The sequence below is a fragment of the Arachis ipaensis genome, chromosome B6 (assembly GCF_059453495.1).
Source record: "Arachis ipaensis isolate K30076 ecotype BB chromosome B6, ASM5945349v1, whole genome shotgun sequence".
In the NCBI taxonomy this organism is placed as follows: Eukaryota; Viridiplantae; Streptophyta; class Magnoliopsida; order Fabales; family Fabaceae; genus Arachis; species Arachis ipaensis.
Window position 1 is genome coordinate 22,334,985 of NC_142441.1, and position 25,788 is coordinate 22,360,772.

The 25,788-nt window shown below is 34.6% G+C and overlaps 3 protein-coding genes across 4 annotated transcripts; 2 read left to right on the forward strand and 1 right to left on the reverse strand.

Annotated features, from left to right (window-relative positions):
• The first annotated feature begins 482 nt into the window (after positions 1-482).
• On the forward strand, positions 483-7,174 carry LOC107646143 (protein STRUBBELIG-RECEPTOR FAMILY 7). The gene is made up of 16 exons (XM_088489831.1): positions 483-1,093; positions 1,844-1,973; positions 2,063-2,134; positions 2,216-2,281; positions 2,378-2,449; positions 2,549-2,620; positions 2,883-2,954; positions 3,043-3,108; positions 3,211-3,273; positions 3,369-3,697; positions 3,907-4,190; positions 4,574-4,845; positions 5,355-5,487; positions 6,048-6,184; positions 6,349-6,505; positions 6,656-7,174. The coding sequence occupies exons 1-16, from the start codon at positions 979-981 to the stop codon at positions 6,806-6,808; spliced, it is 2,193 nt and encodes a 730-aa protein (XP_088345957.1). The 5' UTR covers positions 483-978; the 3' UTR covers positions 6,809-7,174.
• A 289-nt stretch (positions 7,175-7,463) lies between these two features.
• LOC107648075 (26S proteasome regulatory subunit 7-like) lies at positions 7,464-10,966 on the reverse strand. 2 transcript variants are annotated; one of them, XM_016352091.3, is made up of 9 exons: positions 10,762-10,966; positions 10,478-10,559; positions 10,025-10,194; positions 9,737-9,798; positions 9,478-9,622; positions 9,173-9,391; positions 8,904-9,085; positions 8,231-8,406; positions 7,464-7,989 (listed from the first exon to the last, which is right to left on the reverse strand). In XM_016352091.3, the coding sequence occupies exons 1-9, from the start codon at positions 10,846-10,848 to the stop codon at positions 7,832-7,834; spliced, it is 1,281 nt and encodes a 426-aa protein (XP_016207577.1). In that variant the 5' UTR covers positions 10,849-10,966; the 3' UTR covers positions 7,464-7,831. The 2 variants fall into 2 exon arrangements, with proteins under 2 accessions (XP_016207577.1, XP_088345958.1); XM_088489832.1 differs by having other exon boundaries at positions 7,716-7,989; positions 10,758-10,883.
• A 1,898-nt stretch (positions 10,967-12,864) lies between these two features.
• Positions 12,865-13,365, forward strand: LOC148554861 (protein FAR-RED IMPAIRED RESPONSE 1-like). Its single transcript, XM_088490526.1, has 2 exons — positions 12,865-13,243; positions 13,331-13,365. The coding sequence occupies exons 1-2, from the start codon at positions 12,865-12,867 to the stop codon at positions 13,363-13,365; spliced, it is 414 nt and encodes a 137-aa protein (XP_088346652.1).
• The last annotated feature ends 12,423 nt before the right edge of the window (positions 13,366-25,788 follow it).

A 25,788-nucleotide genomic window follows, 5' to 3' on the forward strand; every position in this document is an offset into this window, starting at 1 on the left:
AGAATACTATATTACTTCATATAAATACAATCATAATATGTATAAACAAAAAATTAACTATAATATAAAATACTTATTAAAAATATATAAAATAAAACATATATATAAATAAATATACATAAATACGATTTTTTATTTTTTATTTTATACGCAAAACATTTTTTAATAAAACCCCTTAGATTTTAAACAGGGGAATTAGGCACTTGAAGTAACTAATTTTCATTTGGGTACCTGGTAGCCGACACACCATCAAAGCCACATGTACCAATTCCACCAAAATATGATATGATTTTTCTTTTTTGTTATTTTTCACCATAGCCTGAGGCGTGCGTGCCTTACATGTTTGTGCTTTGTGCACATCGAAAGCTACCTAAATTGGCTTATTGAAATGGGTAAGCAAAAATCCAAAATCGATAATAATAACAAAAATAATTTAACGATTAAAATATAAATTAAATGTATATGCACCATGAAAGAGAAATACTGAAAGAGAGAGTCAGAGTCACTTGTGAATTGTGATGCGTTTGTTTATGATTTATGAATACATGATATAAATTTATGGATTTTTTTTTGGTGTTTATAGATTTATGGATATAAAAATACAAAATTATATTTAATAGATAAAATATAAATAAAAATATAATTTATTATTATTACTATATTTTTATTATTTATTTTATCTAATATTTAGTTTATTATAAAATAAAATACAAAAGTAATTATTTTTGTGTCATGTTTTTCGGTATCATGTCTGGTTTGGAGTCGGAGTAGAGGGAGTGATAAAGTATACAGAAATTTTCTGTGGCTTTGGATTCTTGTGGCAATTCGTGCTAGCCAGCTTTACTTGGGTATGGTGGGTGCATAATCCCGTAAAATCATTAGAAAAATTGAAACTTGGCCAAAAGGGGTGACTCCATATCCATCCCCTTTTAGCTTTTAGCTTTCTGGGTTGTGAGTCACTTGTGAGCAGAAAGAAACATGGCGGCAGGAGAGGGTGGAAGAAGGGTGCTGCTACTGTTGTTATTGTTTACCAGTAACTGCATTCTTCATTGGATGCCCGTTGCTGTTAATGGTAACACAGATCCGAATGATGGTTAGTCATCACATCAACACTGTCCTCGTTCATTTCAGTTTCCTTTTCATCACACTTTCTAGCTTGGGTCTCTTGCATTGTGTTATGCTGTCTTCACACTATTTTCTTTGTTTTTGCTCTCTGTTTCCACTTTCCACTACAGTTCTGTTTATCCAGCTGATCTATTCATTTCTGATAGTTGAAATAATGTTACTCTTTATTTAGATTCCTAATATTCTTATCGGTGCCTCCTTTGCCTAAAGTCTTAATGATTTCAACACAAAGATTATTATTCTCCCTTTTGTGTTTCAGCCAGAGCTATACTTGCTATGTACTTATTTTGTCGGTGTCATGCTATTTGTGGATTAATTTCATTCCTTCCCTGTCATTATTGTTTTCATGGGATACCTTTTGCTAAATATAAAATGGTTACTTCATCCTTTCAGCGTGCATTGTTAAATGCTTGGTTGCATTATAAATGTGTGGTATCATCTGTAGGTTTTCTTTCCATTGTTTCTTTCCTTAAGTCATTGGAGAAAGGGGCTGCCTTTTGTCTTCTTTTTTTTTTACTATCCATAATTTTCTAAATTTAGATTTAAGACTAAGCACCCAGATTGTATACTTATGTATAGAAGTAAAATATTGAAGGTTACTGCTTAATGGTTCACTTTGTCTAGAGAGTTATCCCATATCTTTAGATATGTAAAATCAAAGATGATGAATGCATGTCTTGGGTTTGCTAAATTATCTCTTTTCTGATGTTTGATGCAGCGGCAGCTATAAGGATTTTATTTCAATCTATGAACTCACCTTCACAGCTATGTTGGCAAGCGAATGGTGATGATCCGTGTGGACAATATTGGAAAGGCATAACATGCTCAAACAACCGAGTTACAGAGATGTAGTCTCACAGTCCTCTTCACTTTATACCACTTTTTATCATGATTGCATTTTGATGCTGATTTCTAAAATTATTGTTTTATTTACCAGTAAGTTATCCAATCTTAAACTAACGGGAACATTGCCTTATGGATTACAACCCTTGACATCTTTGACCAACCTGTAAGATTCACTACTCTTTCATACAATATCCAGTTTTGTGTGGAAATGTAACTCGCGATGTGACTCTTCTTTTTATTGTAGAGACCTGAGTAGCAACAATCTTGGAGGTGGCATACCATACCAGCTTCCTCCAAATATGCAGCGCTTGTATGTTTCTATATATATATGGTTGTTACCCTTAAGTTTATTTCACCCATAATATTATGATTATAAGTTCTAACATAATTAATTCTTTGTATGCAGAAATCTGGCTTATAATAACTTCACTGGGACAATCCCTTACTCTATTTCTGATATGACCTCTCTTACAGACCTGTGTGTAATTATCTTCTTGAGCATTTATCATAATAATACCTTATCAACCAGCTCCATGAGCTATTGGAGTAACTTTTTTTATTGTTTTTGAGAACATAGGAATCTTGGTCACAATCAGTTCCAGCAAGGATTGAACGTTAACTTCATGAAGCTTTCTACCCTCTCTTCATTGTGAGACTTCCTCCTCCTGTGAACTGTATAGAAATGTAATCTAGATGGCTGTCAAGTTATTGTTCATGTGCAGTCTAAAAGTTTCACGGTATTGCTTCGGTTGCATGTTAAGAGATTTTTCACTGTCATCTGTCAAATTTCATATATACTATTGCACTCTCTCTTTCATATCATATGGTACTCTTTACTGCTGAGGCTATATTTGGTTTTTCTGATTATTTAGGACCAAGATGATAAAACAAATTCTTTTAACTTTTTGCAGGGATCTCTCCTTCAATTTATTGACAAGTGACCTTCCGCAGACTTTGAGCTCACTTTCAGGCATTACCAGCATGTGAGAATCTAGATTATCAATATTCTTTCTGTCAATACTTTACATCATATTGATTATATTCCAAGTTGACTTGTTTATATTTGTGCAGGTATCTGCAGAACAACCAGTTTACAGGCACTATTGATGTCCTTGCTAATCTGCCTCTTGAAAATCTGTGTGTTGTCATTGTGCTCACATAACATACCTGAAATGTCCTTTTAATATATTTTCAGAGAACTTGAAACTAATTTTATTTATTTATGTAAATTATTCTCAGGAATGTGGAAAACAATAATTTTACTGGATGGATACCAGAACAATTAAAAAGCATAAATTTAAAGTAAGCATTGCAATTATCAGCAATTTGGTGACTGAGAATCTGATTTTCATCATAAATCTCTCTAAATCTTAAAAATGGGACTAAATTAATGACAGGACTGGTGGTAATACATGGAGCTCCGGACCTGCACCCCCACCTCCTCCCGGGACCCCACCATTACCTAAAAGCAATCGACACCACAGAGCCGGTGGCGGAAGCACCACTACCTCCCCCTCAGATGCTGGCAGCAGTAACAACATGAGTGACGGCAGCAAAAAATCTGGTGTTGGAGGTGGTGGCATAGCTGGAATTGTGATCTCGATAATTGTTGTTGGGGCAATAGTAGCATTCTTTTTGGTGAAGAGAAAATCCAAGAAGTCATCTTCAGATTTAGAAAAACAGGACAATCAGTCCTTTGCTCCTCTTCCCTCAAATGAATTCCATGGTATGCATCTTGCTTACTGTTTGATTACCTTTTTTCCTCCTTCTCTTTTCCAAATGAGGTCATCATTATTTTATGTTACTTTTGTTTATCATATTCATATTTTTTTTTGGTGATGAACATTTTTTTTAATTGTAGTTTTGCAGTTTTTTGATACCTATATCTGCAGAAACTGCCTACTCTTTTGACTGTTCTGATATATTATAATGCAGAATTGAAATCTGTGCCACCTTCCTCTATAACTGAAATGAAGACATTTGAAACTTCTGCCTCAATAAATCTTAAACCCCCACCTATGGATCGTCATAAATCATTTGATGAGGATGAACTTTCAAAGAAGCCTGCCATTATCAAGAAGACTGTCACATCTCCTGCTAATGTGAAATCATACTCTATAGCTGATCTACAGATTTCAACCGGAAGCTTCAGTATTGATCATCTTGTTGGTGAGGGGTCCTTTGGTCGTGTTTACCGGGCTCAGTTTGATGATGGAAAGGTATTTCTCAATTGTAATTCCTGCTGTTCCACTATTTGTAGGATTCTGGTGGTTAAGACTAGTATCTCCGGAATAGTGTCAAGTTATGCAGTTTACCTTTTAACTGAGTCAAATCACAATCTGAGTGTTGACAAACAAGTAGGTGGATGCAAGATTATATAACATAATGCTGCTAGCGTCTCTCTTCATTTCCAACACTCCCTCCACTAACCCAAAGAAACAAGGAGAAAAAGAGGCCGAGAAGTCGAAAAGTTCTTGTGCACACTGTCACCACAGTCCACAAGAAGATGAACATTTATATAGTTGAACCAGACCTTTAGTCTATGCATATGCCAAGTTATATCAATGGTTTTGACTTCTTTTATCCCCGTCAAATGCTGTAGGTTCTTGCAGTGAAGAAAATAGATTCATCTGTCCTTCCCAATGACCTTTCTGAAGAATTTACAGAAATAGTTTCAAACATCTCTCATTTACATCATCCGAACGTGACAGAACTAGTAGGTTATTGTTCAGAGTATGGGCAGCACCTCTTAGTCTATGAGTTTCATAGAAATGGATCACTGCATGACTTCCTTCACCTATCAGATGAATATAGTAAGCCATTGATATGGAATTCCCGTGTGAAGATTGCATTGGGGACTGCGCGTGCTTTAGAGTAAGTTATTTCTGAACTAATGAAATTAGAAGATCATGATGTGGAAGTTGTGTCATTGCAGGATAGATTATTTTCTTCTTGCAAATCTAAGCTTGCCATGTTGTTTTAGCTCCTCGTTTCCACTCTCTTCCATTCCCATCTTTCTTATTATATATATTTGAAAAAGAAAAATTGTTTCATGGTTAGCTTTGCACGTAACTTGTTGATTAATTCACAGTGATCATTTTGTTCTTTTTTTTCCTGATTGATTAGCTTTATTTGAGATTACAAACTGTGATTTTAAAATTTGATTTTATCCATTACCATCTGAAAATCAATATTTTAGTTTAGCTGTAATAGGGAAGTTGCCCCTCATTGAAGTAACTAAGTTATTTACTTATGATAGAAGCTTAAAAACCGATTACTCATGCGGCGTTGTGGCAACATATATTTGCACAACATTGACCTAAATGTTCGCCTCAAGAGTTTAGACTCATTGATGTGACTTCACTCGCTCTTTCTTCCCCTAGGTACCTACATGAAGTTTGTTCACCATCAGTTGTACACAAGAACATTAAATCAGCCAACATATTACTTGATGCAGAACTTAATCCTCATCTTTCAGACAGTGGATTAGCAAGCTATATTCCAAATGCAGACCAGGTGATTTTGTAGGCTTTTGTATCTTTATTCTGCAAATGAATACTTGTATGATTGAATGTGACTGTATTTTGGCCAAAATAACTCTTAACTCTGTTTCTTAAACTTGGTTTTCTACTCCTATTCCCTGTGGATTCACCTAATATGTTGAGTTATATGATGTGTAAATAAAGATACTAATGATTGAACATATACTTTTAAAATGATGACCACCGGCCCTAGTTGTTCTCGAGTTATGACTAGGTTACATAAGCTTCGTTTTTTGGTATCTTTCAACTTTTAAGATCCTCCTGACAATGTGACAACTACACAAGTAATTTTTATAATGTGAATGCACGAAGTATAAGTTGTAGCGTAGTGCGAATGTAGTGTAGTGCGAATTCAGTGATTAGCACAGAATGATAAAGGGCACTAGTTGCCTAGTTGGCTCTTCAGGCTAATTGACTAGGAAATTTGATAAACAGGAATACTGATCATGCTATTAACAAATGCAGCTTATCCTTTTACTCATTGAAATTAAGCTTACAAAAACTACACAATTTTAACTTATGTCTTGTGATTAGGTGTTGAACCAAAATGCCGGATCTGGATATGATGCACCTGAAGTTGCTTTGTGTGGTCAGTATACCATGAAAAGTGATGTTTATTGCTTTGGAGTTGTGATGTTGGAGCTACTCAGCGGACGTAAACCATTTGATAGGTGAATGATTGGCATACTTTTTAATGCAAACAGTTTTCTTCTTTCATGTGATCCCAGATGTAGAGGGCACATTCATGCGCTCATTCTGCAGAGATTTGAGATTATGCAATGATATTATAACATTCACACGTTTCCCCCTTGGTTTTTGAAAAATTTCTCAACAGCTCGAGACCTAGAGCTGAGCAGTCTCTAGTTCATTGGGCCGCACCTCAACTCCATGATATTGATGCATTGACCAAAATGGTTGATCCTGCGCTGAAAGGGTTATATCCTGTTAAATCTTTGTCTCGTTTTGCAGATGTTATTGCTCTCTGCGTTCAGGTATTTGGCTAACATTTTTTTGTTGATTCTATGTGCATTATTTGTTTTGGGGACTATTTCAATACCCTTTCCTACGGGGGGGAGGTAATCTGTATCATAGACACCTTTGGCATGTTTTTGTTTCATTCTACTAATAAACTTTTGGCACAGCTGGAGCCTGAATTCCGACCACCAATGTCAGAAGTGGTTCAAGCCTTAGTACGGTTGGTGCAGCGAGCCAACATGAGCAGGCGGACTACTTTTGGATCTGATCATGGAGGATCCAATCGAGGGAGTGATGAACCCGCCATACATGATGTGTAAATGAGAACATAATCCTCGTGTCATTCTTGAAAAGAAATGTAGTTCTCTCTTTTTTTTTTTTTTTTTTTTTGTTCAGAAACAAAAATTCAATTTAACCCCAGTCAATACCTCTATCTTAGGTGGATTGGTTGCTCCTTTGATTAACCGAGTTAGAGGATTGATTATGTATGTTGTTTGTGCAACTTATTTTAATTGTAACTAAACTCAGTTAGCTAACCGGTTGCAAAGTGGAAGCTCGGTGTAGATGGATGGTTGCTAGTCTTTTGATGTAAATGGGGAATTACATTTCGTACTCAGTGCCAGGCATAACTCTAAACTACTTACGAAGACGATCATGGTGAAAGAATCCAAAGTCCAAACTACTTACTACTTGGTACTAGTTTTTTTTTTTTTTTTTTGGATTTAGTACTTGTTAATATCTATATCTAATCCTGCACATTCCCGATTTACTGTTGCCCATAGTATAGATCTTTTATTATATGAAAGCATCGATTCATCGTATATTCACATGGCTTTGGCAACCCTAAGTTCTCTAAATACAATGCTTTATAATCTACTATCTGAGAGTAGAACTCTACACGTTGATGAGAGCACAACTCCATTACAGCCAACTATACTTCAAACTTCGAATATGAGCATAATGGATCCAAAGAGAAGGACCAATTTAAAGAGAGTAAAATTTTATAGATGTAACTAACTAAAAATGTTTGGTACCATGATTTTAAAGTGAAAGGTGATCGTGTTAGCCAATGACTCTATTCAAGTGACAAACCCAACTAAGGAAGAGATGTTCAACGGGCCGAAGGTCCTGGATTCAATCCTAGGTGGAGGGGGGGGGGGGGGGGGAATCAGAGCCCTTCGCACTATCAAGTTCCTCGGTATTTCCAGGCAATTGTTAAGGGACTGAAGGGATTAGTTTGGCAATGCTGGGATAACCGCCAAATATTGAACGTGTTAAACACGGATACTAAACACGTCCAAAAAAAAAAACACGGATACTAAGAAAATTGATGAAAGAATATCTCAATTGTAGACCATATATTTGGGCGTAGCACTGAACTTCTGGTATCCTTTGATGACTTTATTTACTGCATCAAGGAAGTCTTTCTCTGTTACAGACTTCCTTCGAGCTCGAATAGCGTACATACCAGCTTCGGTACAAACACTCCTTATATCGGCTCCTTCAGAGAGAGAAAAATAAAATAAAATTTAGTCAAAAAATAAAACACCAATCTCTAGAAGTAGAAGCACCCAAGCCTACAATGTTTAACAGCAGGCCTCGGGACATGAGGAAATGAAGCAGAAGACATCTCTCACAAGCATAGTCATACTATCCAGTATCCAAAGTACCAAAAAAATCAGTTTCATAGTCAAAAAGTATAAGAATGAGTAACAAAATTCAAGTTTTTAAGGTGTAGTTACCTGTGGAATTCGGGCAAAGCCGAGCCAAAAGTTCAAAGCGGATATCCCTTTCACAGTTCATGGTTCTAGTGTGGATCTTGAATATCTGTGTCCTACTCTCTAAATCAGGAAGCCCAAACTCAACTTTGCGATCCAATCGCCCAGGCCGCAGTAGTGCTGGATCGAGAGTGTCAGGCCTAGAAACAATGGACATAAAGCCACAGTTGATCAGCCCCACCTGGAAGTAATAGTAATAATTCCTAACTTAAGAAAATAAAAATAACTCTGCAGCCATGAAACAGATTGCAAGGGTGTAACATGATATTGGATTTTATACTTCTTCCACGAAAGGAAGGGACCAGGCTAACATTTGGATACTCTAACCTCATGAGGTAACACACCATTAAAACTTTATTTCTCAACATAAAGAAAACAGAATTTGATCATTACACCCATGACCCAACATCAAAGGCATCCAAGCAATATAATAAACATAACACTATATATTACAGAATTTATTATTCGAAATTTAGCAGCTCCAATTCTTGCATACTTCTCTAAACAGCCACAAACATGTGATTGAAGAAAAGAATATGCCTTCATGTCAGACTCAGTTGTTACATTTTAGGAGGTGGGGAAAAAGAAAAAGCTGAGAGATGAACGAGAACATAATATAATCGCTAATTCAACCAACCTGTTAGTTGCCATCAACACTTTGATATTTCCACGGGCATCAAATCCATCAAGCTGATTCACAATTTCAAGCATTGTGCGCTGAACCTCATTATCACCACCTACACCATCATCAAACCGCGCACCTCCAATGGCATCAACTTCATCAAAAAAGACAATGCATGCCTTCTTTGAACGTGCCATCTACAGGAATCAGGATACAAGTTTAGTGATATTATACCAAATCAGGTAAACATGATTAAAAGCTTAAGATGTGTCTTAGTCATTCACCTGAAATAATTCACGGACCATTCTAGCACCCTCACCAACATATTTCTGAACTAGCTCACTTCCAATGACCCTTATAAAACAAGCATCAGTCCTGTTAGCCACAGCCCTAGCAAGAAGTGTTTTGCCTGTCCCTGGTGGACCATAGCAAAGTACACCTTTTGGAGGATCAATTCCAAGTTTAACAAATTTCTCTGGATGAAGCATGGGAAGTTCAACAACCTAAAAGCAAGAATTCAAAAAACTACAGCCAAAAAACTTATTTCCTCAATTACAATTGTAACTGAAAACCAATGTTCATTACTCACTTCTCGCATCTTTTCAATCTGCTCCTTACAACCACCAACATCATTATATGTTACATCAGGCTTCTCTTCAACTGTCATCATGGTAACACTTGGATCAATTTTTGGAGGCAAGGGAATCTGAATCTGATATTTGTTTCTATCAACCCTGCAATGATAAAATGAGGTCAATTGAAAAAACCAGACAGTAAAAAAAGCAAAACCGTCGTTCTTTCTCAATAGTGAATCTTTTAGCATCAAAAGTTACTGAGTGGAAACATACCCTACGCGCATCCCTTCTTCTATGTCAGTGACGGAAACCTTGTCACCAAGCCCAACAACGAACTGTCAACAAAAAAAGCAGACATTAGTCACACTCACAACTTCTAACTTCAAGTCCCCACTATTTAAAAAAAAAAAAAAAAAAGCAACAACAACAAAACAAACTACTTTGCCAAACCATTGTCGTTTTACACAAAATACAGAATATATTATAGTTGCTACGCAAGTGATATCTTTATAACAAGTGATATCTTCAAGGTTAATGGAACAACTGACAGAATACAGGTACCTTTGCTATCTGCTTCACATTGATAACATATTTGGCATCTTCAGAATTTGGATTTATAATCTTCGTGCACCTAGCTACCTGAAGAGGCTGCTCCTCCTGCATCATTTGCTTATCAGCAACAAGATCCCACTGGCTTGGTGCAGCTAAACCAGTATCAGACTCTTTGATACCTATAAGAAAAAAGAAAGCTAAGATTCATTGAACTTTAAGCAATAAAGATAATCATCGGGAAAGCAATATAAACAGCACATGCAGAAAATATCAATAATTAGCTGAACTCCATTGATCATTTGTTCTGGTTAATGAACGAGTATGAACTTGTAAACATGCATTTGACATTACTGGCCAAGAATATGCAATAAAACAGAGAATCCACATAATTATGATAAATTAATGAATAAAATATCTCAAATATATTAGCTACATGTAGTAGAATAAAATCGACAAACATACCGCATAAGTCATTGACTTTCTTTGCTATATCTTTGATTTCCTTCTCTACTTTCTTAATAATTGTGGAGTAAGGACCTAAACCCTGCACAAAGCGAAAGCAACTAGAGATGAGAAGACGAAGAATGCTGGTAGCTCAAAAAATGTAGGTGAACATGGAGAAGCAAAGAAGCGGAAAGGTGGAAGCAGAGGCAGCAAAGCAAGAAATCCCAAATGAAAGTGGTGAAAAATATGAAGTATAATTCGGTGGGAAGTAGGGTTTGAAGAATAGAAAGATAGATACATGCATAGGTTTTGAGGAGTGCGATGTCATCCTCGTCGAGAGGGCGGGTGTTCTTCTCGTCCTTGAAATCGTCGTCGTGCTCATTCCCCATTCTTTCTGGCTTGATCGGTTGATCAGATAATGTGTCTATGCGACCAGCAGAGCAGAATGAGCTGCACTACAGCAGCAAGAAAAGCCCGTCACATAACAAACTTATTCCACAAGTCAAAGCAAAAGCGAAAAATAATTAAAAGAATTTAACTAAAGAATTTATTTTAAAGTTTACAATTGCAAAACTCATATGTAAAGGAGTGGTGCGTTTGCCAGATTTTGCTTGAAAATTTTAGACCTATATAACGAACATGTGTGCATATAAAAAAGGTTATAAAGTGAGAATGGATAAAATTGAGACCATAAAATATATTTTACATCATTGATTAATTATAAAAATATTATTTACACACTAAAATCAACTATTATATATTTGTATATCTTTTAACTATTTTTAATGTATATTTTATATTTTAATATATATTTTATTTTATTGACTAATTTTAATAGCTAATTTTCATATATATCTAACATACAAAATAAAAATTATTTTATGACTAGCATTTTTGGTTAAAATATGCATACAAAATTTTACAAATCAAATAAATAACTAGAAAATTATTTGATTGATATATGAACTTGTTTGAGTGAAATTTTAAGAAAAGATTTTTTTTTAGTTATATTTTTTAAAAAAATCTTATAGAAAAGTAAAAATAATTTTTTCAATAATGCTCTACATCCATATAAAAAATGCATCCAAGTTATCCAAGTATTTTTTGACAAACGCGACTCTCCTACCCCTCACTCGTTTGTCATACACGCGCTACATATAACGTAAACTTTCTCTGCTGCAACCTAAACCTTTGCTCAACATAAACCTTCTGTTGCAACCTCCTTCTCTGCTCGCGTTCTTCCTTATTGATCTGCATTGCTTTCAACGTAATAAGTTTCGTCGTTCTCCTCTGGTCGCGCTCATCTTCTTCGTTTTCTTCTTTTGATCTGCTTACGTTGTATTTATCTTCTTCCTATTCTTCTTCGTTTTCTTCTTTGATCTGCACTTCTGAATCGACACAATGAATGACTCAACTTCAAATCAGTTGAATGAGAGTGATTTGGATTATTCTTCTGAAACGAATCAAACTGATGAGGTTTGGATTATTCAATTTTGAATCGAATTGAATGGAATGCAATTGCTAATTTGAATTGAATTGATAATCTCTAAATTCTAGACAAAGCTGTTTGAATTTGATTTTATATAATGGATTATGTTTCGTTCATTCAGTACTATACAATTGTTTCACCATGAGTAGGTGTTCGATTCATTATGTAGAAAGCTGTTTGAATTTGATTTTATATAATGGATTATGTTTCGTTCATTGAGTACTATACAATTATTTCACCATTTGTACGTGTTCGGTTCATTCTGCAGAAAGCTGTTTGAATTTGATGTTAGTACTATACGATGGATAATGTTTCGTTCATTTAGTACTATACAATTGTTTCACCATAATGATGTGTTCGGTTCATTATGCAGAAAGCTGTTTGAATTTGATTTTATATAATGGATAATGTTCCATTCATTTAACTCTATACAATTGTTTCACCATAATGACGTATTCGGTTCATTATGCAGATAACTATTTGAATTTGAATTTATATAATGGATAATGTTCCATTCATTTAGTTATATATAATTGTTTCACCATAACAACATGTTCGGTTCATTCTGCAGACCAGGTATGTTGTGGATGAACAATTTGTCCCAAAGGTCGGGATGATTTTCAAGACACTAGAAGAAGCCGGAAAGTTCTACAAAAATTATTCCAAACTTGTCGGTTTTTTTACCAAAATAAGGAACACGACTTAGGACGGAGACAAGATTAAGAATCAACTAATCGTATGCAGCAGAGAGGAGCGGTGAAAATCTAAGATATCTCCTACTCTAAAGACAAATCCCTCAGCCAGCATAAACTGTCCAGCCAGGATATACGTACACATATTGAAGGACGTCGGTCTCTGGACAATTTTTAAAGTCATTCTGAATTACTCACACCCCTGCTATCTAGACCGGGTAGAGATGCTCAAACAATACAGGGAGCTAAGCATGTTCGTGCGTTGCACCATCGAAACCAATGAGCAAGCCGGAATCAGACCGAGCAAAGCTTACCAATCATTCGTAACAGCAGCCGGTAGTCACTGGGAACTAAGTTTTATAGAAAAAGACGTGAGGAATTACATCACATGGGAAGTATGGAATGTGTCCGAACAACACGACGCCAAAGAATACGGGAAGTACCTATTAAGAATGAAAGAGAAGAACCAAACTTTCTTTTTTGAGCTCAACCTCGAAGGCAATCACTCCATCAAACATGCATTTTGGGCCGATGCAAGAAGCAGGGAGGCATGCGAGTATTTCAAAGATGTCATTTCATTCGACACCACGTACAACACAAAAGGTATTCGGTTCACCCAAATTAAGTCTTTACGTTCACCATATCTACACAATTCAGTTAATCAATTTGTGAGAGTGTCCATTTATGCAGGTACAATATGGTTTTTGGTTCTTTTATGGGCGTGAATCACCACGGTCAGTCGACACTTCTCAGATGCGCGCTGATAAAAAACGAGGACATCCAATCATTCAAATGGCTATTCGAGTGTTGGATCCGTTGCATGGGAGGGAAGGCACCAAAAGACATTCTCACCGACCAATGCACATCGATGCAAAGGGTCATCGAGATGTGCATGCCAACAACAATTCACCGCTGGTGCATCTGGCACATCATGAAAAAGATCCCAAACAAACTAAACGGTTACAAGCGACATGAAGAAATCGAACAAGAGATGAGCCACGTCGTTTGAAACTCATACACAAAAGACGCATTTGACAGAAACTGGAACGATTTCCTCACAAAGTACAGCCTCGGAGGCAACAAGTGGCTCTCAGATAACCGAGGTTTTAATTCGAATTATTTTCATGCCATTACCTTTTGGGTCAAATCATGCACAGATTTCGGTTTAACACAGCTCATTAATTCGGTTCATTCTATAGAGCTATACGAGGATCAGCATATATAAATTCTAGTTTACCTAGATCACCACTTTTGGGCCGGGATGAGACATAAAGGAGCGAGAGCATGCACACATTTTTCAACAAATTCATCACACGCAACAGCTCCCTGAGTCAATTCGTGAAGCAATACAACAATTGCCTAGCAAGCAGAGAGCAAAGAGAGCAGATTTTCACACCGTAATACCTGCACAATACAATTAGCAATAGAGGCGCAGTTTCAGCACGTGTATATCCACGAGAAGTTCAGGAAAGTTCAAGGACAATTTCAAAGGAAAGGTGAACTGCATCACAAGATCAATGCATTCCACCCTAGGTTTCACAACATACGAAGTCGTAGAGTAGGTTTCCAAATCCACATTCAACAAGTTTTTCGTCACCTACGACGCAATATCACGAGAGGTAAAGTGCTAGTGCCTGCTGTCGAGTCAAGGGGCATATTGTGTCGCCATTCTCTGAGCGACCTAAGCTTTGAGTGAATGGATAACGTGGCACCGAAATACATACTGGAGCATTGGAGCAAGAACATAAAGAAGAGAAACACACACATCAAGAGCAGCCAAGACGAGCCTTTACTGGAGCTGAGAAGCAAGAGATTCGATGATTTGGTGTTTCGGTCGCAAATATATGCGAATTTGCATCCAAGTCCGAGGAGCTGACCAGAATTCTGCACCGGGCCTTTGACAATCTGATGGCCGAGATGCAAGAATATTAAGAGAGAAGCAAAGGAAAAAGTTTGTTATCCCACGAAGAAGCCACGTTGAGCGACCTTCAAAGCCCGCCACATGTCAGAATAAGAGGCTGGCCCAAGAACAGATTGGGATCAAACCTAGAAAAAAAGATTTCAAATGCCACGAAGAAAAAGAAAAAGCCATCTCCAAGTGAGGTAATATTGAGATTAGGGCTAGACAAACATTCATTTATGCATTTTGCTAATATACGATTTATTTCCTCTTTTTACAATTGAATCTTTTAGACGTCGGATCAATGATTTATTTAAGTTCCAGCTTTTACAATGCACTGGATATGAATTATCCCGGAGAGGAGTATAGGAGTTTCAGTTTTTATTAACATAAATTTCCTTTCATCTATCAGCAAGCTTCGGTTCACTGAAGTTATAGGAGGGTTAATTTCTTACTATTGTTAGTCTTTATTGAATAGTCAATTTTTTTTGTTTTTGATAATAGCTTTTGTGAAATTCTTTATTCAATAGTCACTTTTTTGTTTATTAAATAGTCACTTTATTCTCTTATGTCAAAGAGTTCAGGTGTTTTCTAGAACTGAATACTGATAGAAATATTTGTTTAAAATTAGCTCTCTCCTATATTGATATATGCACTTTTTCGGTTCACATAGGGTATTAGTTTCGGTTCATTGTCTTTTTGGGGTTCCTAAAGTTTTTGATAAATACCCTGATTCCATTCACTGTGAACCTGGAATAAAACAGCAGCCAGACAATTCCAACAGGTATATACATTAACATTTCAAACTGATAGGACAAGGACTAATCCAGCTTGAATCAGATATATACATTAATATTAGATATATACATTAATATTAACATTAGATATATACCTTAATATTTACATTAATATTCACATATATACATTCAAAGAAGCAGTGTTTCCTTTTTTAAACAAGTTAAACAAAATATTGTTAATTACAACCATTCAAATAAAGTATATCCTATTTACTATCTAAATTTCCAGATGTGAATTTACAAAAAGGGCTGGAGAGGGCAGTAGATGGCTTCGAGAGTTTTATGGCTTCAGATTCCCGAATCACTTGGTCTTTGATTTTGTCCATTTTGTGCAACAGAATGTTTGGACCGTATTCGCGCCTGAAGCCATCAATTTCTTCCTACAATTCAATTGAAAGAAATTAGATACATAAGAAATGAAGCCAAATGAAATAAGAAATGAAAGAATTTTATTAATTTAGAAACTACTTACTTGTGTCCAAGCTTTATATTGATACCTCTTCCCTTTTTGATCTTTCGAGGATCAATTGTCTCAAGCCATTTCATGACATATATTGCACAATCATAGCTAAGCAAGAATTAAATAAAATACGATTAATAGTATACAAAATAAAACACATTAAAAATAGCACTATAGAAGATTAAAATTTTTACCTTGTACATTGACCATTCAACATGATATACTCTACCTCTTCTCCCTCTTCGTCCTCCATTAAGGGTTCCGCCCCAGTGTAAACCCTCATCTGGGAGACTATTAATCCCTAAAAGAGATACAAAATGTGAATGAAAATTAGCAACTACAATGAACCGAACTCTGTTCATGTTTTGAATAAAAATGAGGTGAATCAAAACCATCAACTCCATTGAACCGACCAGAAATCATGAATTGAATAAAATAAGATAAACATTCAATCAACAAGGGAAACAATTTACAACAAAATATGTATGATTTAAATAACTTACAACAAATTTGTTTAGTTTAATTTTCAAGTCAGGTATTTCTTTATTCTTCTTGTGCACAGGGTCAAAAACATAGAATGCCTTTTTCTGGACATCGGCAATTCACAACCACCAGTGTCCTCCATTGCAAATTGGCATAAACAGTTGAAGTTTGGGAAAATCATAGAATATTTTTGTCAAAACGATAGCAAACGAGAGAATTATCAAAGAATTTTTAGAAATCACAACTTACAAATGGATACGATGCGAGTTTTCTTTTGTCAAGAAACTGGCGGTGGTGGGCATATTTATCGATATGAAACCGGTAGGCCTTATAGGTCTTTGGATCAGTGTATTTCTCGCCATGGTTTCCCAACATAAACATCTACAAAACGAATCCCAGTTAAATCACAAATGAACCAAATTATTTATCACAAATGAACCAAGCAAGTGAATCTAAATGGCCAACACCAATGAACCAAACGTGCTGAATAAAACGTGATAAATATTTAATCATCAAGAAAAAGTTTTCTGCATGCATAAGAACTCAACAAAATACATAACAATCAAGTGAATCAAAATGGCATTTTTCACTGAACCGAACACCAATCATGTGCTGAATAAAACGTGATAAATATTCAATCATCAAGAAAAATATCTTCTATATCCAAAAGGACTCAACTGAACACTTGACAATAAAATGAATCAACATGAACAACTCCACTGAATAGAACTCCATTCATGTTTTGAATAAAACGCGATAAACATCAATCAGTAGGGAATAAAAAATTTGGCTTACCACAATATCCAACGGCACAGAGTATATTTGTTCTTGAAACCGGTGACCTTTTATTTGGTTGAGAATCATGTTATGTGCAGTGACCACCTACAGGAAGAAAATTTATGAGATAAATGGTATAAGAGTCTTTAGAAAAATCATTAATGTTAACGCAATAATCAAAGAATTTACCGTGCTTTTCACATGTTGTTTGGACATTAGAGACATGAAATGATGTCTAAGCCCCTCGAAATTTGCTTCATGCTTCAAGACGAATATGGTATCATATTCGTTGGAACTATCTTTGGTTTCTTTGACATGTGTCATCCAATGATAACACTTCTCCATCAACTCCTCCGTGATTTCTTTCTCTTTCTCTAGAGTTTTGTACCTTTCAGCGGCTGTGTGGCTCGGCTCGGCACTTGTTGCGCAGCAAATTTCAATGCTGCTACCACGGCAGCATCTACCATCATGTCTGCCAATATTTCGAGTTGACTCACTGTCAGTTGAGAGGGGCACTTGGTTGAGATGCTGGAGGACTTATCCTAAGGCTCAATGAAGGTGCATCATCTTCCCATTGCCTAGGACGAGCAGGACTGTAAGACGACAGAGAAAAGTTTCAAGCAATTAGGAAAAAGCAGTATATTATATAACACGAAAGCTAATAAAAATGATACTAATTAAAACTTACACATTCAACGGAGGTTATGGCTTCGCCTTCCTCGGAGAAGATTTCTCGCCAGCCTGCTTTTTTTGTTCCGGAGGGCAGCTGTAACAAACAGAAGAGAGTAATTGATTTCTGGATTAAACAATGTAGTGAACCAAAATTAAACAATATAGTGAACCGAAATTATCCAGATTTGAACAAGCAGAAAACTTATAAATCAGGCTGTGCTTCTTCTTCCAATTACTGTGCCATCGGAGCTTCTTGGCATGATTTCTGTTGTTCTTCTGGAGGGCTACTGCATTAAATAGAAAAGAGTATAATAATGACCCAAAATTATTATGTTGTACCATTCAACTAATAAAAAGAATTCTAATTACAACTTAAAGGAACAATGAAAAAGTAGTATATAAGACAAAAGATTATAAGAAATGATATTAATTAAAACTTACACATTCAACAGAGGTTCTGGCTCTGTCTTCCTCGGGGAAGATTCCTCGGCGGCTTGCTTTTCAGGTTCCGGAGGGCAGCTGTAAGAAACAGAAGAGAGTCCAAAAATAAGAACACATTGAATTCATTTTTGGATTCAACTAAACCACAATTAAACCATGTAGTAAACCAAAATTATCCAGATCTGTATAAGCAGTAAAACTTACACATCAACAGGTGCTTTTTGTTCCGATTGCCATGCCAGTGCTTCTTCGCAGGCTACTATTGCGGTTCCAGAGGGCTGCTGCATTAAATAGAAAACAGTTCAATAATGACCCCAAATTATTATCTTATACCATTAAAATTAATAAAAAGAATTTTATGTACAACTTACTCATTATCCGAAGGGTCATAGATAAAGTCATCTTTCATTAACTCTTCCTTAAGAGAACTCGGAAGAGACACCGTAATAGGAGCTCTAAGGAGTGTAAACAAGGAAGAAGTTAATGTTGAATAATTAGAATAGGTTCTGAGAAACCGAAATCTGCACATTGAAAAACTCACGTTTCCAAAGGTTGAGAATGAGTTTCTTCTCGAACCTCAATGATTTGTAGGTCAGAATCAGGTGTAGTGCTACTGACAGTTAAACACGATTTTCATGTGATTAATTAAACAAAAATTATTACCTAAATCTAAAAGAGTAACATAAATATTTTCAATTTATACTGGTGGAGTTTTTAAACTCTGTTTTTTATGGATTTTCTTTCTTCTAAAAACTTTTACTGGGGTTTTTGGGGTATTTTTCCTAATAAAAAAGATACCAAATTAAAATCAGCAACCAAGATTAAAAGCAGAGATCTAGAAACACATGAAATTCATTTTTGGAACCCACTGATCCGAAATTAAAGCCTGCAATGAATGAATTTACCTGGTATTGTCCGGGGCATTTACAACGGTGTGGAGCTCGTCTGAGTCTGTAAGAGAGGTTCGCTACCCAGATTTACAATCAGCAGTCTAAGAAAGATAAATAAATATTACTCGGTGAATCCAGAGGAATTAGAAGAGGTTATAGCAAAAGTTAGCAAACAAAGAAAAAGAACTCAATATAAGAAGCCAAATCTTACGTCTCGGAGAAATCATTTCGCGCCTCTGTCGAGTCAAACTGATCCGGAGCAACGTTTGTTGTCTGACCTCCATCATTTCTTCTCTTTGATCTCTTTTCTCTTAACATCTGCAACGCCTGTCTTCTTCTTTCCGCAGCGCTGTCCTTTACTCGTTCAGTTCTAAAAATTCATAAAATAAGTATCAATGAACCTAAAATGAAAGCATCAATAACTGAAAATATGATTTCAGAAACTTACTCCTTATCAGATTCAGTTTTGCTCTTTGAATCAGTCAAAACAAGCTTTCCTGATTTGGTTTGTTTTTTGGCCAACCTCTCCGGTTGTTTTCTTTTCACTATGGGTGTTTTTTCGATTTCTTTTTCTTTGCAACATAGACAAACACATCGAATTTATACCGGAGACAAATATCAGCAAGAAAAACATTTCTAATGCCAAAGGATCCAACTGAAGACACTAACAATCAAGTGAATGAAAATGACCAACTCCACTTAACCGAATGCAATTCATGTGCTGAATAAAATGTGATACACATTCAATCATCAAGAAAAATATTTCTGCATGCAAAAGGTCAAGTGAAGACACTAACAATCAAGTGAACAAAAATGACAAAGTCCACTGAACCGAACGCAATTCATGTGCTGAATAAAACGTGATACACATTCAATCATCAAGAAAAAGATTTCTGCATGCAAAATGACTCAACTGAACACTTCACAATCAAATGAATCAACTTGACCAACTCCACTACTGAACAATATCACATTTGTAATTTACTTAACAAGCATACATAAACAATTTTCAGCAAAGAAAAGCAAAACTAAACCAGATGAATATCATACAATCACATAATGAACATGATCCAATACTTACTGGCTTTCAGATTGGCTTTGTACTCTGAATCCGTTGGTACAAGCTTCCTTTTTTTGCTTTCTTTTTTAACCACTTTCTGTGGTTGTTTTCTTTTCTTTGTCGTTGTTTTTATCAATTTCTTCTTCTTCTTCTCTACAATACATAAGAACAAGCACATAAGAAAAATTTTAACCAAATACAAGTAAAACAAAACCAATATGAACATCAAACTTACTGGTTTTTGGATTTACTTCTGCTTTCTGAATTCGTGGGACTGCTTTCAGTTTCTCTTATTTCTGAATCCGTTGCAACAATGTTTTGTTTTTTAACCAGCCTCTGTTGTCTTGTTCTCTTGGCTGGTGGTGTTTTGTCGGATTCAGATTTAGATTCGAAAAAAGTGTCTTCTTCCAAAGAAGAATCCAGATCAGCAATTTTCTTTTTTTTCTTTCTTCCCTTTTCCTTTCTCTTTCCCCTTCAAAAAAGTTAGTTTCTTCTCCACCTTCTTTCTTTTTGTTTTTTCCCCCTTTATTTGATTTCTATACAGAAGTCCCTAAACACACAAACTTATTTTGTTAGCAGAGTATTTTAGAAGCATCTGAAATGAGCAAATACGCTAACAATCAGGTGAATCAAAATGAGTAGAAACATTGAACCGAACACCATTCATATGCTGAATAATACGTGATAAACATTCAATCATCAAGAAAAATATTTCTACATGCACAAGGACTCAACTGAACATACTAACAATCAGGTGAATCAAAATTACAAACTCTACTGAACCGAACAACATTCATGTGCTGAATAAAACGTGATAAACATTTAATCATCAAGAAAAATATTTCTGCATGCACAAGGATTCAAATGAACACACTAACAATCAAGTGAATCAAAATTAGAAACTCCACTGGACAGAAAGAAAATAAGAACACATTTCAATCCAAACCCTAGTTACGCCAAAAAAATGGAATCAGAATAAGTCGATCTATTAAATGAAGCAACTCAATCCAATAAACTTAAAATATAACTAGGAGAAATAAATTAATTATAACCTAAAACACAAGCTTATTTAGTTAGCAGAGTATTTTAGAAGCATCTGAAATGAAATTTTAGGAGAAATTTTCGTTTACTTTACCATTGTGTCCGTTGCTTCCTGAGAAATCCGGTCGAGCATCATCTTCTTTGTCTAGTGGGCCACCCACGGTGGCGAGGGAGCATTAGGTCCATCCAAGCGAGGGAACTTGGTTTCATGGAAATAAATTAGCATCAAAATAAAAAACACAGCCGTCAACGGACTATTTCTTTCCCTTTCTCTTGTTTTCGATTCCCTTCCTCAAGAAGTTGAGCACATGATTTGCCCAATCCCACTGTCGGACGTTGTCCACACGAAGGACATGCAGTTTATGGATCGGGGAGGCCATGTTTACCATCGTCGGCAGCAAGAAGCACCTCTGTACGAAGACGACAAAAGTCCTCCAAAATTTTTGCCGGTTCTTCTCCCCTTCAACACTCATATCCAGGACAGACTTTGTCAAAGATGCCAACGTAACACATTTGAGGCTGTGAATTATTGCCTTGTCTGCCTCATTCAGGCTGCCATACTCAACCTTTTTAGGAAAACGATTCCCTACAATATTTTAATAACAAAAAATCAGCCAAAAAGGCACAGTTTAATTTTCTGTACCTTAATGAACCAAAATTAAAGGAATCAATGAACAAAAAATAAGCAGAAAGTGAAAAGTGTATTACCGACGTGATTTATGCCCAGCGCAACTGTTATTTTGCTAGGTGTTATGTATATTTTTCCATGGAGAGTTTTCAGGCATCCATGATAGTCATCATAGCAATCAATTAATTCTCTTAAGAGGCTATGAGAGACGTTCATTTTCGGGACATGTGCCAGTGCACCGAATCCTATTTCTTCAACAATATCTTTCTTTTCCTTACTCATATCCTTAAACACCTTCGCTATTGCCTTTGTCAGGCATCTGCAATCATGAGTTTTTTGCAAGATTTTGAAATAGAATGTCACGATATATTTATAATACAAAATAGATTTTATTCGAATGAAAGCGGATAAATATATTTAATGTTCTTACATTATAGCGTGGCTTCTCCTTCTTTGTCACCATTGTCTTCTTCATTTTTGCTGTAAGGACAAAAAAATTTAGTCAATACTTCACTCAATACACTGACAAGCACAAGCATGCATATCTTAATCAAGTGAATGAAAATGTCCCAGCCCACTGAATCGAACTCCCTTAATGCACTGAATAAAACATGATAAATAACAAAACATCTAGAAAAGCATTTCTGCATGCAAAAGAAGCTAGCTGAACACACTAACAACCAAGTGAATCAAAATTAGTAACTCCACTAAACTGAACACAATTCATGTTTTGAATAAAAAGTGATAAACATTCAATCAGCAAAAAAAAAAAAAATCATTTCTGCATGCAAAAGGACCCAACTGAACACACTAACAATCAAGTGAATCAAAATTAGCAACTCCACTGAACTGAACAAAATTCATGTTTTGAATAAAATGTGATAAACATTCAATTAGCAAGAAAATCATTTTTGCATGCAAAAGAACCCAACTGAACACACTAACAATCAAGTGAATGAAAATGGCCAACTCCACTGAACCGAACGCCATTTATGTGCTGAATAAAACATAATAGACATTCAATCATCAAGAAAAATATTTATGCATACAAAAGGACTGAACTGAACACACTAATAATCACCAAACACACTGAACAGAACACCATTCATGTTGTGAATAAAACGTGATAAACATTCAATCAGCAACAAAAGCATTTTTGAATGCAAAAGGACTCAACTGAACACACTAACAATCAAGTGAATGAAAATAACTAACTCCACTGAACCGAACGCCATTCATGTGCTAAATAAAACATGATAGACATTCAATCATCAAGAAAAATATTTCTGCATGCGAAAGAACTCAACTTAACACACAAACAATCAAGTGAATGAAAATGAGTAACTCCACTGAACTGAGCAACTTTCATTTGCTGAATAAAACGTTATAAACATTCAATCATCAAGAATAGTATTTCTCCATGCAAAAGAAGTCAACTGAACATACTAACAATCAAGTGAATCAAAATTAGCAACTCCACTGAACTAAATGAAAATAAGAAAATATTTCATTCCAACCCTAATTACGCAGTAAAAATAGAATCAGAATACATCGATCTACTAAATGAAGTAACTCAATCCAATAAACCTAAAATGTAACTAGGAGAAATGCGAGATTGCAAGATTTTAAATGAACAGTAGTTTTTCTCATACATTTGTCAGTCTCTGTTGCTGTTTTCGTTCATTTTTGCTTCTTCTTTCCGAAATCTTCTCGCGATTCTTCTCCGGTAGCAGTTTTCGCAGAGAACACGAGTGAAGTTTGAGTAATTTTGAGAGAGATTCGAAGAGAAGAAGCGGTTTCAATGTTGAAGAAGAAGGAACGTTTTTTCATAATGAAGCGCGAATGAAATAGCAGTTTCGTGTGTGTTGGGCGCCTGGAAGTCATGTTTCATTTAATGAGATTGGGTTTTTCTGGTATTGGGCCAACTTGGATGGACTTAGATGAAAAATTATATGGATGTGTAGCATGACTATAATTTTTTATTTAGATATCTCATATAAAAAAAATCTTTCTTTTTATTAATTATGTTTGGATATAATAATATAAAAGTATTTATTTATATATTTTAAAAAATATATTTTAGAAAAAAATGTAAATTGTAACTATTAAAAAAAATATATTTTTTAATTTTTTCTAATGTTTTAACTTTTACTACTAAAAATTTATTAAGTACAAAAAAAAAATTTCACTGAAAAATCTTTTTTAATTAACTTAATGATATCTAAACAAGCACATAATTGATGAGTAGAGATGCACTTATACAGTCATGCATTTACATATGTTCTTTTGGACAACTATTCACCCCGTCAATATAAAAGATAGTTATTTTTATTGATGTCTTACGTAATTAGATGTACGTGAAAAATAGGGCAAAAAATAGAAATAAGCTAAGGGAAAAAATAATTTACGTGAACCAGCTAAATTCGAACTCCATTTCTACATAATTCAAACCATTCGAATTATACACAAACACACACTAATTCGAACCAGCTTGGTTCGAATTATACACAAACACACGCACACACTAATTCGAACAAGCTTGGTTCGAATTACACACAGTAATTCATGGTATAATTTGAATTATGCTGTTAAAAAATTAATAATTTAAAAATTAAAAAATATATATTTTATTTCATACGTTAAAAAAAAGCTAACAAAATATTTAATTACGAGACTTCTTTAAAATATTAATGAGCTATCAATTCGAATTCCATACAATTATATGGTGAGACATTACATGATTCAAATTACGCATGGGGAAGTTCGAATCACTCTGATTCAAATTATATGGTGAGCAATTCGAATTCTATACAATACTCTTCTGCCCATTCTTGATAGCTCATGAATATTTTTTAATAAATTTATTTAAATTATACCACAAAAAAAAAATATTTTATTCTATGCAAAATAATTTAAAAAATGGCTTAAAAATGTTAGAAGTACTATAAACATTTGTAATGTTTTAATGACTTAGGACATTAAAGAAATACTCTACATAGTCACTAATAATTTAGAAATTAAAGAAAAAATATTTTTATCATGTATTTACCTAAATCACTAGAATATTACAAACTTTTATAGTACTCATAACATCTTTTAAGCCATTTTTTAAAATTATTTTGTATAGAATAAAATATATTTTTTAATTATTTTGTATGGAATAAAATATTTTCTTTCATTTCTAAATTATTATTGACTATGTAGAATATTTTATTTAAAATTTGAGTATATGCATGTATTTACCTAAATTATTAGAACATTACAAATTTTTATAGTACTCCTAACATTTTTTAAACCATTTTTTTTTAATTTTTTTTGCATAGGATAAAATATTTTTTGTAGTATAATTTAAAAAAATTTATTAAAAAAATTTATTAAAAAATATTCATTAGCTATTAAAAATGGACAGAAAAGTATTGTATGGAATTCGAATTGATAGCTCATTAATATTTGAAAGAAGTCTCGTAATTAAATATTTTGTTAGCTTTTTTTTAACGTATGAAATAAAAAATATATTTTTTTAATTTTTAAATTATTAATTTTTTTAATAATTTTTAATAAAAATTTTTTAATAAATTATTAATTTTTTAACAGCATAATTCGAATTATACCATGAATTACTGTGTGTGTAATTTGAATCGAGTTGCGAATTAGTGTGTGCGTGTGTTTGTGTAACTGGTTCGAATTATATAAAAATAGAGTTCGAATTTAGCTGGTTCGAACTACATATAAACGTGCTACATATAAACGTGCATTGATGAGTTCGTAAATTATTACTCCCCTTGGCTTATTACTGTGATTTGCCCTGAAAAATAAGAATCAAAATTAAATTCTTTTTATTATATAGAGGTTAGGCATTTTACAAAGACTGTTGAGGTTATGCATTTGCAGATGTCCGGCTTTTCCGTTCTTTTACCATTGGGGAAATCACCTCAAAAGTTGCTCAGGCTGGAGAGGTGATCCAGAGTTACATTTCGGACTCCGAAATTGCGATCAGAA